The sequence below is a fragment of the Pygocentrus nattereri genome, chromosome 2 (genome assembly GCF_015220715.1).
Source record: "Pygocentrus nattereri isolate fPygNat1 chromosome 2, fPygNat1.pri, whole genome shotgun sequence".
NCBI classification, from domain to species: Eukaryota; Metazoa; Chordata; class Actinopteri; order Characiformes; family Serrasalmidae; genus Pygocentrus; species Pygocentrus nattereri.
In genome coordinates, this window is record NC_051212.1 from 666,329 (window position 1) to 677,482 (window position 11,154).

Consider the following 11,154-nt stretch of genomic DNA (forward strand, 5'->3'; position numbering starts at 1 on the left):
CTTCAGTCATGTGATAATATCACAAAATTTACATTAATGGCATTTGGCTGACGCACTTATCCAGAGCGACTTCCAATTTTGATCATTTTACACAAGAATGTGAAGGCAGTGTTAGGAGTCTTGCCCAAGGACTGTTATTGGTACAGTGTAGGGTGTTTGCCCAGGTGGGGGACTGAACTCCAATCTACAGTGGAGACGGCAGAGGAGTTACCCACTATGCTATACAACCCAATTTAGACCAAACAGAAATATCTACGTCTAAAGAAACACAAAAATCTGCCAATAAAACACGTTTTTAGTAGAAGATTGTTTTGAACAAGTAAAATGTTTAGAAAGTGCTTGAATAATCGTATAATGTTCTCACAGCTGTCTGATGAAAAATATTGTAAATACGGACTAGATTTAAGAGGATTAGCTTGGCATTTCCGCTGTGTAATCTAATGTAGTCTAATCTAATCTGAAGATCTAATCGAATTACACCAGGAGCTCTTGAGCTCCAGACCGCTGAACCCTCTGTGATCACGTTGAGCCTAAAGGGGGTCCTGCTGTTCCTGCCATGATCCACACTAACCTCCACACAGCACCACCAGCCAGATGTATTTAAAGACCCACTCAGGACGTGATGTTCTGAGGACTGAAGGCAGCATGTCCCCCGTTCCACTCTCAGCAGGACAACCTCTCTCTGTTTGAACACGGACTCGGCTCCACCATCCAGGGGTTAATTGGGGTCTCCATGGATGCAAATAAGATAGACATCCTTCCTAAAGCAGGATGACCTCAATAAGCGAGTCCGGCAGTGCTGGTAGCCTTGGGGTGCAGGGTAGATAGACCCCCGCTCTCGAAACCCAAGGGCAGGGGGGGATACAGGTCTTTGATAAAGTTAAGAGCAGATGACCAAGTGTCCAAGCAGAACTGGTCAAGGAGAAAATGATAATCCCGGTGATACTAATACCTTCCTTTGTCTTCCCGTCTTTTGCTCTTGGGTGGAGATGGTGGAGATATAGGAGCCTTATAGAGCTCAGAGCTGAAAGGGAAAGTGCTTTGTTTAGCGCTTTAAATGTCCTTTAATCAGCCCTTCATTGTCTTCCATTGTCTGTTTGCACTGAGGCTGATCTCGGAGAACATTAAACCAGAGATCCTCGCTCACCACCAACCATCTGTTAGAGTCTCTGATAGTGACATAAATCACACAATATGAAGGACAACATGCACTTTCAGATTATGTCAAAAACTGACAATCATCAATAATGGAGATACGAGGTTTTGTTCAGCCAGCAGCGACATGGATTATAGTGACTCTGAAGCCTGAACAGTATTTGAGACATTATAATGCCGTCATTAAACCTAATCAAGCTGGCAGCTGACAGTTAACCAAGTGATTATTACTACTTTATTAAGCAGTACTGAGGCCGAATTTACCATTTTATTACAACAGCATCTTTGGCACAGTATTATAAGCATGCATGCCCTCGTTATAAAGCCTTTATAAAACCAATCATTGCTAATTATCTGTTTATTTCTAGTTTCTGTCTTTATTAAGTGCTCAAATGAGGCATTTACGCTAAGTTTAACAGCTTTGCGGGCGTGTCACTCGACACTCGGTCACTTTCCCGGGTGTTCGAGTAAATTGGTGAGTTATTAGTGAAAAGAACCCAAAGAAAAGGAGCACAGGTAAAGGTATAAATATAGACGATGATATAGAATATACAAATAAAGAGCTCTGTGGAAAAATGCGTAACACAGTCATTAATAAAGCATCATAAGGGCATTATAACGTGCCTCTATACCACAAGTCAAGCCTGTGGCCCAATCCTCTCTGCCCAACAGAACAGCTTTCATTTTCTGATGATGGGCTTAACCGTCTGCACTACAACCCCCAGCATGCACTGCTGTGTAATGTATGCTCCAACAGCGCTCCTCCAACAACAATCTGTGGTTAGCCTAGAAAGGGAAGGACGACAGGCGGCTCCTCCACACCTCCGTCCTGGGCTCCGGAGAGTTGGTGTAAATTTGAAGGTCCTAATTAATCGCTGTGCAAACACAGTCACATTAAAATCAGTCATTCATTATTAATATACATTCAGTTTAGTTCTCCAGCAGTGACGGCTTAGTTCAGTCAGAACTTCCCGTTTCTTAACACCTTCTTTCACCGCCCCTGCGGGTCTAGATAGTAACTGGGTGTGTGGAACTCCACAGTGCTGTGTGATATGATGGATGAGGACTGTTATACAGTCTGGTCTGTGATCTATAAACTGGACTGGGCTGTACATGAAAGCACTGGTTCTGACTGTGGTTCTCCTGGGTTCTTACTGTTTAATTCACAAAGCCATTTCTGATTTTACTCTGAGTAACTGACTCGGTGCTGGGAAGGTTCTGATCTGCTGTCTTGCGTAAGTGTAGAAGATGACGGTGAAGTCCGGTGAGATTCTGAGGAGAATAACAAATAATTATTACATAATCACCACATATTTCACTGAGATCATTACCAGTTTACTGTCTAGAACCTGAAATCCTTTGGAGGACATTCCCCACACTGCGTTTGGGTTCTGTGAACACAGTGAGTCTATTTCTGATTGTGTCCAGTTTCACCCGCGGTTCAGTCCCATGATCTGGAGATGATCTGGAGCCGGAGCTCCTGATGTTCCTCAGGTTCCTGTCTCCGTAAATGTTTAAAAGTAACGTCACTGTGAAGAATCTAACGCTGTTTAGTCATTTAGCACGTTCCCGTGAACCCATGATCAGAACATTCTGTCTGAAATGTTTTTGGATCGGATTAAATAGATTTTATTTCAGATTGTGAAAAGATCAAAGTGATATTATTCCTGTGAGATGTGATTCGGTTCCTTCAGTTATTTCTCACAAATGTTCCTTATTTCTGGTCATTTACAGCCAGACGAGCACAGAGCGGAGGAGCTGCTCTCACGCTCATTAACACAGGGCAGCCTTGTAAATGGAATATTTCTCGGATTGTTGTCAGAATGTTATGATGTGTTATGATTCGCTTGTTCAGAGTAATTCAGTAATAATCTCTGCTGGCTGAGCTGAACATTTTGAATCTGGGTATTAAAACTCCTGAACTCCTGAACTGAATCAGTCTCTTCTACAACTCCAGCCTCTTTAATGTGGAGAAGAGTTCACTCTCCTCACTGTCCTCCTGCTCAGGGGGGTGGGGGTCCCGCTGTGACGGTTTTAAAGCCCAGTAATCTGCTCTGTGAGGTTCCTGCTGTATCTCACGATGTTATTACGGTGGAAAGCATCGCTGAAACTCAGATTTTCTGATTTTCTATCTGAGCAAAAACTATAAAATCATATTTATCAGCCAAATCCCACTGACGACGCTGTGAATCAGTGCTGGATTCTGATGGAGTTTGAAAGCATCTGTAGAGCTGAATTTCAGTTCTGCTGAACTTCTTTCACAGACGCTCAGTGTGGTTTGATGCTGATGAGCGATGAAGGTTGAATTCTTTGCCTTGTTTGGTAAGAAAGCTCGTTTTTGTGCGGAGAGACAGAACGTTTGATCTTTAACCGCGTCTGGACAGTTGGACTGAATATTTAGTCTCGCGGACTGAAGATGATTCTGCTGGTTTTCCCCCGTCAGCGGATTTTTAATAGCTCTGCTCTGGTGTTTTCATGACCGTCCTGCAGGCTTCAGAACTGAGCGGCGGGTTAGCTTCAGATGCTTTGAGCAGCATCTTGTCTGAGAGGAAACGACCGCAGGTAAACAAACGAATTCCAGTTTTAATCCGTTAAAGTAGGTCAGGTCAGGTGCCCGTTACGGTTTTAAGCCTCGATTTCTGACAATGTGACGGTCAGTTTGTGGAGATTCAGGCCAGTTTAATGAAAGATGAAAGAAAATACTGGCCAGAAGCTTCTGGGAGGATTTTAGGCCCAGAGAAAACATTTGGGCAGTATAGAACAAAAACCGCCCATTAAGGACCGGATCATCTCCGGATCAGTTTCTCAGTCACTGATCCTCATTAGTCGTCATTACACGGTTCTCCAGACACAGAACAGTGGTAGAACAGCAGCTGTGGAGCTGGAGAACGTGGCTGGGGTTGAAGGTTGTGCAGTGCAGAGTTGTTATGGTACTGGCAGTCTCATTAAAGCCCACCGTACCTGCCCCAGCAGGGGTCCACAGAGCTTTCTAGAGCCATAGCAGAGCTAATGTGATCTCACACCGCCGCTCTTTGAATGCTTTGCTGGATAGTCACCAGGATGAAGGCCAGGTGAACTCTGGTAGTTTGACCAGGCGGGTCGGAGTCTCAGAGCTTCGCCTATTGATTTGACTACTGTGGAGGGGCAGGGGTGAGAGGTGAGGACCAGGGGGAGGGGGGTATAGAGGGGAGACCACTCAAACACTCAGTTTCCCTCTTTTATCTGCAGCTATTCAGAGAGACTCGGTGAAAAGCACTGAGGCACCGACTCGGAGATCTGAGCTGCAGTGAAAGAGGCCCAATCACAAGAGCAGCAGTCAGTCCAGCTGCTCGTCGTCCACTTACCGCAGTCCGGCGGATCTCCATCCAGACCGAACAGCCTGACTTCTACACTGGACACAAAGTCAATCACAGTCATCCTGAGATGCCTGGAGACACTGAATCACCACAGCAGCTGGTCAGAGAGAACCTGCTGGATCCAGATTACAGAGTTTACCACAGCAAAGAACCACAGACTGAAGGACGACCGACTGTTGATTCACACGTGTCCGAGTTCCTCCAGGCTTGTGCTGTGAAAAGGATAAACAAACACACTGACCTCGAGTGCATTTACTGCATCTGCTGTTAGTGTAAGAATGAAACGGGTCAAAAATGTGAAAAATTAACATTACCTTAAAAAACCATATATAGAGGAATGAATGGACTGAGCTAATACGCCTGGGAGTAATTAAAAAAGAATTGAAAAGTAAAAATTTGAATACATTATTTATCAAAGAGTTGAAAAAGTAGTGGTTGGTTAGTGTAGTGGGTTCTACGCTGTAGACTGGGATTCAGTCACCTGCCTGGACAAACACGCTACACTATACCGAGTCTTTGGGCAAGACTCCTAACACCACCTTGGCCTTCCTGTGTAAAATGATCAAATTGTAAGTTGCTGGGTGCCAAGTGGTGTAAATTAATAAAGTAAAAATAATACATTAACCATAATACCCTGAAACGACATTAAACTAAGACCAAACAGTGTTTATTGAAAAAATATTGAGAAAATTTTCACGTTTGTGAGTTTCTTTGATCTCTTTGATCTCCATCTCACCATTTCCTTGTTCTCATATCTCTCCATTTGGAGAGTCATGTAGCTCCAACACTTCACCCCGCCCCCCTCATCTCAACAGGACCAGGGACGCGCTAAATGGAGGGGTAGGGCGAGTTTTAGGGGGAACCGGGAGGAGGAATCAGCGAGGAACAGATGAGGTCACAGGGATTCAACATTCTTTATTTTCTCTTTGAATCTGTTTCCAATTAGTAAAAAGTTGCTATAAAAGTGTGACAAACAAAAACGAGCCACAGGTTTAGTGCAGAACCTTTAGGTTCTAGATGAAGGCCAGTGGAGGACATCTGTCCTACTGACCTTCACAACATGACAACAGAACACTGTTAACCCTTCAGACTGAACGGGCGGAAACCACATCATCCTCGAACGTTAATAACTGTGTTACTACAGAAGATCATTGTTTTGTGTTCTTGTGTGGAACTTCACTGTGGAACCTGAGCAGAACCTACATCTGTACAATCTTGACTGAACAGCAATACAACAACCTTTTTTTGGTAAAAATAGAAAAGTTTTCAATCTATTTTTCTTTTATTTTGACAGATTTGTTGTGTGTGGTTCTTTAAAGAACTCCAAAAATAGTTCCATATAGCACAAAAAGTTTCCCTATTATTAAAAGTAAAAGAACCTTTATTTTGTATGGTACAGTTTTATGTATGAGGATATTTGAAATATAAGTGGTAACTGTTGAAGTGTCTCAGGGTTCCGAGTGTCTCTGGACGTGTTCTGCTTTGTCCTCAGGGCCGGTCCGGTTCCGGTGTGTAGATCATTACGAGTCTCTGTGGTTTCACCATGGCCTCCACACAGCGGTTCCTGAGGGTTCCTGAGCCGAGGGGGTTATTAACGTGGGGGCTCGTCCGGGATCGCCCAGCTGGATTCTCCTGTTCAGAGTATCTGTGTCCAGTGCTGGAAGGATCAGCCGTGTTTTGGGAGGTGTGTCAGTCTGTGTGATTGGCAGTGCATGTTGTGGGGGCGGAGTCATCATCACACACCTGGCCAGGTGTGCTAGCAGCCGCGTCCGGAGCTCACAGCTCGCTCCTTCACAGCTGGACATGAAGCGAGTGACCTCAGTCATGCAGGCGCTGAAGCCGGCGCTGTACCTGCCCAGCGTGAGGGACACTGCGGGGGACACTGCGGGGGACAGGTAGGAACACAGGTGAGGCTTTGATCACGGCAGGTGAGCGTGGCCTGAATGTAAATGCAGTGAACTGGACTGACTGGGTTTGCTTTGCTGATGTTAAAATGACTGAATGGGTTTAAGACATTTTAAATTCTCCATTCGGCTCATTTGGACTTTCATAGAGATCAACGTCACTACGGACCACCTGGCCATACCCAGCCAGCGCAGTCCAGAGTCTCTGTAGTGTTTAACCACAGCGGAACCACATTCAGCAGAACCACACCCGGCAGAGAGTAGCTCGGTTCTCTCAACACTGATTTGGATCAGAATCATGAATATAATATTTAAATAAAGTTACAGTTACTGCACTGTAAAACAGCGACTCCTCACATCTAAAATAACCTTCAATTTCAATTTCAAACAATTCTTTCAAAACATATAATACTACTAATAATAATAATAACAATAATAACGATAAAAATAATAATTTTCCACTTTATTTTCTGATTTATTTTCTGGTTTATTTTCTGATTTATTTTCTGATTTATTTTCTAGTTTATTTTCTGAATTATTTTCTGATTTATTTTCTGATTTGTTTTCTGGTTTATTTTATGATTTATTTTCTGGTTTATTTTCTGATTTATTTTCTGAATTATTTTCTGATTTATTTTCTGATTTGTTTTCTGGTTTATTTTCTGATTTGTTTTCTGGTTTATTTTCTGATTTATTTTCTGAATTATTTTCTGAATTATTTTCTGAATTATTTTCTGATTTATTTTCTGATTTGTTTTCTGGTTTATTTTATGATTTATTTTCTGGTTTATTTTCTCATTTATTTTCTGGTTTATTTTATGAGTTATTTTCTGATTTATTTTCTGGTTTATTTTCTGATTTATTTTCTGATTTATTTTCTGGTTTATTTTCTGATTTGTTTTCTGGTTTATTTTCTGATTTGTTTTCTGGTTTATTTTCTGATTTGTTTTCTGATTTGTTTTCTGGTTTATTTTCTGATTTGTTTTCTGGTTTATTTTCTGATTTGTTTTCTGATTTGTTTTCTGGTTTATTTTCTGATTTGTTTTCTGGTTTATTTTCTGATTTGTTTTCTGATTTGTTTTCTGGTTTATTTTCTGATTTGTTTTCTGGTTTATTTTCTGATTTGTTTTCTGATTTGTTTTCTGGTTTATTTTCTGATTTGTTTTCTGGTTTATTTTCTGATTTGTTTTCTGGTTTCTTTTCTGATTTGTTTTCTGAATTATTTTCTGATTTGTTTTCTGGTTTATTTTCTGATTTATTTTCTGATTTGTTTTCTGGTTTATTTTCTGAATTATTTTCTGATCTATTTTCTGATTTATTTTCTGAATTATTTTCTGAATTATTTTCTGATTTATTTTCTGATTTATTTTCTGATTTGTTTTCTGATTTATTTTCTGGTTTGTTTTCTGATTTGTTTTCTGATTTATTTTCTGATTTATTTTCTGATTTATTTTCTGATTTGTTTTCTGGTTTATTTTATGATTTATTTTCTGATTTATTTTCTGAATTATTTTCTGATTTATTTTCTGATTTGTTTTCTGATTTGTTTTCTGATTTATTTTCTGATTTGTTTTCTGTTGTGTGTTTTTGTTCTGGACTCACCTGCCGCCTGCGCGCGCTGCACGCTCCTCAGGTGCTTCACCGTCATCTCCAGGATTTCTGCCTTCTCCAGCTTCGAGTGCCGCGAGACCTGCACACAACACACGCGCGCACGCGCCGGTCAGCCTGGTCCAGGTGTCACCTCTAACAACAAACAAGGCCATTGGTCAGTTCTGTGATCTGCTCTCACTCACGTCCGCATGCAGCGCGTGCAGGATGAGCGCCTTCAGTTGCACGAGGCTCTGATTGATGCGCGCGCGCCTCCTCTTCTCCATAATGGGCTTTGAAGACTTGGATAAAAACAGAGCAGAGATAAACAAATCAGAACGACCTCCGATCAATCCGATCAGTGATCAATCAGCGGGAACCGATCAGCTCTGATCTCCTACCTTTCTGAGCTCCGTGCTGGGTTTCGCGCACGCGCTGTCAGGCATCCTCGAGCTGTCAGTACCGTTACTTAGATCTGATCTTCAGCGCGAGCGGTCCTCCCATTTAAACCCTCGCCACAGAGGCGCGCGCTCCTCACGCGACCCATTTAACGCGCGAGCACCGCGCTCAACGCTCCTCCCGCCTCGGACGTCCGCCAATCAGCATGGAGAAGACGCTGTTGAGGGCGCGTGGGTTGGAGCGCGCACGCCATTGGCCGCTTCTGGAGGAGCCTTTTATTCTTTACACCCGTTTCAGAGCACAAGCCCCGCCCATCCGCGCAGGGGTTGGCTGATAGAGACAGGCAGAGTGACTGTATGATCCTTTAGCCAATCACAGCGCAGGAGGCGGGGCCAGCCAGAACAGAAGCGAAAGGCACTTCCATACGCATGCGCAAAGAATTCACAGCTTATTCCACACATCAAGAATTGAACTGTTTAAAAGTCTCACAGCCTGAACAACAAAACAACAGCAACAACAATAATAACAACAACAATACAGCAACAACAACTACAAAACAACAAAACAAGTCACAACCACAAAACAACATCAACAACAAAACAACAACAAGAAAACAACAGCAACAAAACAGCAACCAGAACAAAACAGCAATAAAAACAAAACAACAGTCACAACAACAACAACAACAACAAAACAACAGCAACAACAACAGCAACAAAACAGCAACAACCACAACAACCACAGCAACAACAACAACAAAACAACAGCAACAACCACAGCAACAACAACAACAAAACAACAGCAACAACAATAATAACAGCAACAAAACAGCAACAACCACAGCAACAACAACAACAATAACAATAACAACAAAACAACAACAACAAACCAGCAGCAACAACAATAACAACAAAACAACAGCAACAACAATAATAACAACAAAACAGCAACAACAAAACAAGTCACAACAAAACAACATCAACAACAATACAACAAAACAACAACAATAAAACAGCAACCAGAACAACAAAACAGCAATAACAACAAAACAACGGTCACAACAACAACAAGAACAAAACAACAACAAAAGGAAGTCACAACAACAACAAAACAAGTCACAACAGCAACAACAACCACATCAAAACAACCAGAGCAACAACAATGACAAAACAAGTCACAACAACCACAACATCAACCATAGTAACAACATCAACAACAAAACAACAACAAAAGAACAACAACCACAACAAAACAACTACAGCAACAACAACAAAACAACAACATAAACCACAACATCAACGACAACAAAACAACAACAACAATCACAACAACAATCACAACAAAACAGGCAGGACCAAACCACCCATCCACCGAACCAACCAAACAACCAAGCACCCAACCAACCAACCAAACAAACACCCAACCATCCAACCAAGCATCCAACCAAACACCCAACCATCCAACCAAGCATCCAACCATCCAACCAAGCACCCAACCATCCAACCAAGCATCCAACCATCCAACCAAGCATCCAACCATCCAACCAAGCACCCAACCATCCAACCAAGCACCCAACCAACCAGCCAACAAACAAACCAACAAATAAACATGCATACATACAAACCAACCAACAAATAAATAAATAAATAAATGTCAGACAGGCATTAATTACAGATTATTGATTAATTAATTAATAAAAAATTCCCTCGAGGCTCCATCTCAGTGCCTTAGTCAGGGAACATAACTGAGCCATAATCCACTGAAATGATCTGTTCTAAGCTGGACTGACTCCACACACCCCGCCTCGCCTCCAGGCTTACTTACTCTACTGCTCTGTTTTAAATCATTCGGTTATGAAAAGGAACAAATACCAACTTTTCACCTGGAGAACCTGATTAAAGGTTCACAGTCAGACCTTAAAACCACTGCTGGAGCTTTGAGGAACATTTACACTGTTTGTACCTTGATGAAGGAGAAATGTTCCTGAACAGAACCTTCATTTCTAATAGTGGAATGTATAGTAGAGATGCTCTTGAGCTGAAATCTTCACAAACATACAGAATAATTCATAAAACCTCCACATATTGTTGTGTTAAACCTTCTGGACACTTTAAGTATCATTCAACCCTGTTACACAGAGATGGTGAATTTTCACACAGGACTGTGCAGAAACCCATACTGACCCCTGTTCTCCACCCATTGTCTCCAGCAGAGATCTTTAAAGAGGAGAGGAAGAGGCGTGGCCCATTTTGACATGCAGTTCCGATCCCCATTGTCAGTTTTAGATTGATGAGGTGAGATTCGCCCCTCGCCCTGCTGGAGGATCTACAGAGCGTTTCCAGACGGAGTTCACGTCCCAGGCCCGGAGGTTAAGGCCAGAGCGGAGGGCTGGGTCAGGCTTCACTTTCACATTCAGAGCTGAACTCGACGGGAGGCTCTCTAAAGCAGAGTGGAAGACCACAATGAACACACATGCTCACTTTTCGCAAGTGCTGAATACATTTACCATTCAGACCAACCAGGCAGCTCGTATAAGCCTGTTAAAGTGAGATGATCCCTGATATCTCAGTCCAAAGTCAGAAAAACATTTCCCAAAGTCGGGTAAAGTTTTATTAAATGGTGTTTGATGGGGACTGAGATGTTTGGGTGGGTCTTCAGATGTCTAAACAGTCTGCTGGGGTCTGGTGGTGAGGGATATGTAGATTGGATGGTATGTGATAGTGTTGGATGGGGTCTGAAGATCAGATCTAATG

The 11,154-nt window shown here is 42.3% G+C and overlaps 1 protein-coding gene across 1 annotated transcript; it reads right to left on the reverse strand.

Moving 5' to 3' along the window:
- Nucleotides 1-5,406: 5,406 nt before the first annotated feature.
- On the reverse strand, nucleotides 5,407-8,570 carry LOC108415225 (transcription factor HES-1-like). Its single transcript, XM_017688233.2, has 4 exons — nucleotides 8,404-8,570; nucleotides 8,209-8,304; nucleotides 8,018-8,105; nucleotides 5,407-6,393 (listed from the first exon to the last, which is right to left on the reverse strand). The coding sequence occupies exons 1-4, from the start codon at nucleotides 8,446-8,448 to the stop codon at nucleotides 6,050-6,052; spliced, it is 573 nt and encodes a 190-aa protein (XP_017543722.1). The 5' UTR covers nucleotides 8,449-8,570; the 3' UTR covers nucleotides 5,407-6,049.
- Between the last annotated feature and the right edge of the window lie 2,584 nt (nucleotides 8,571-11,154).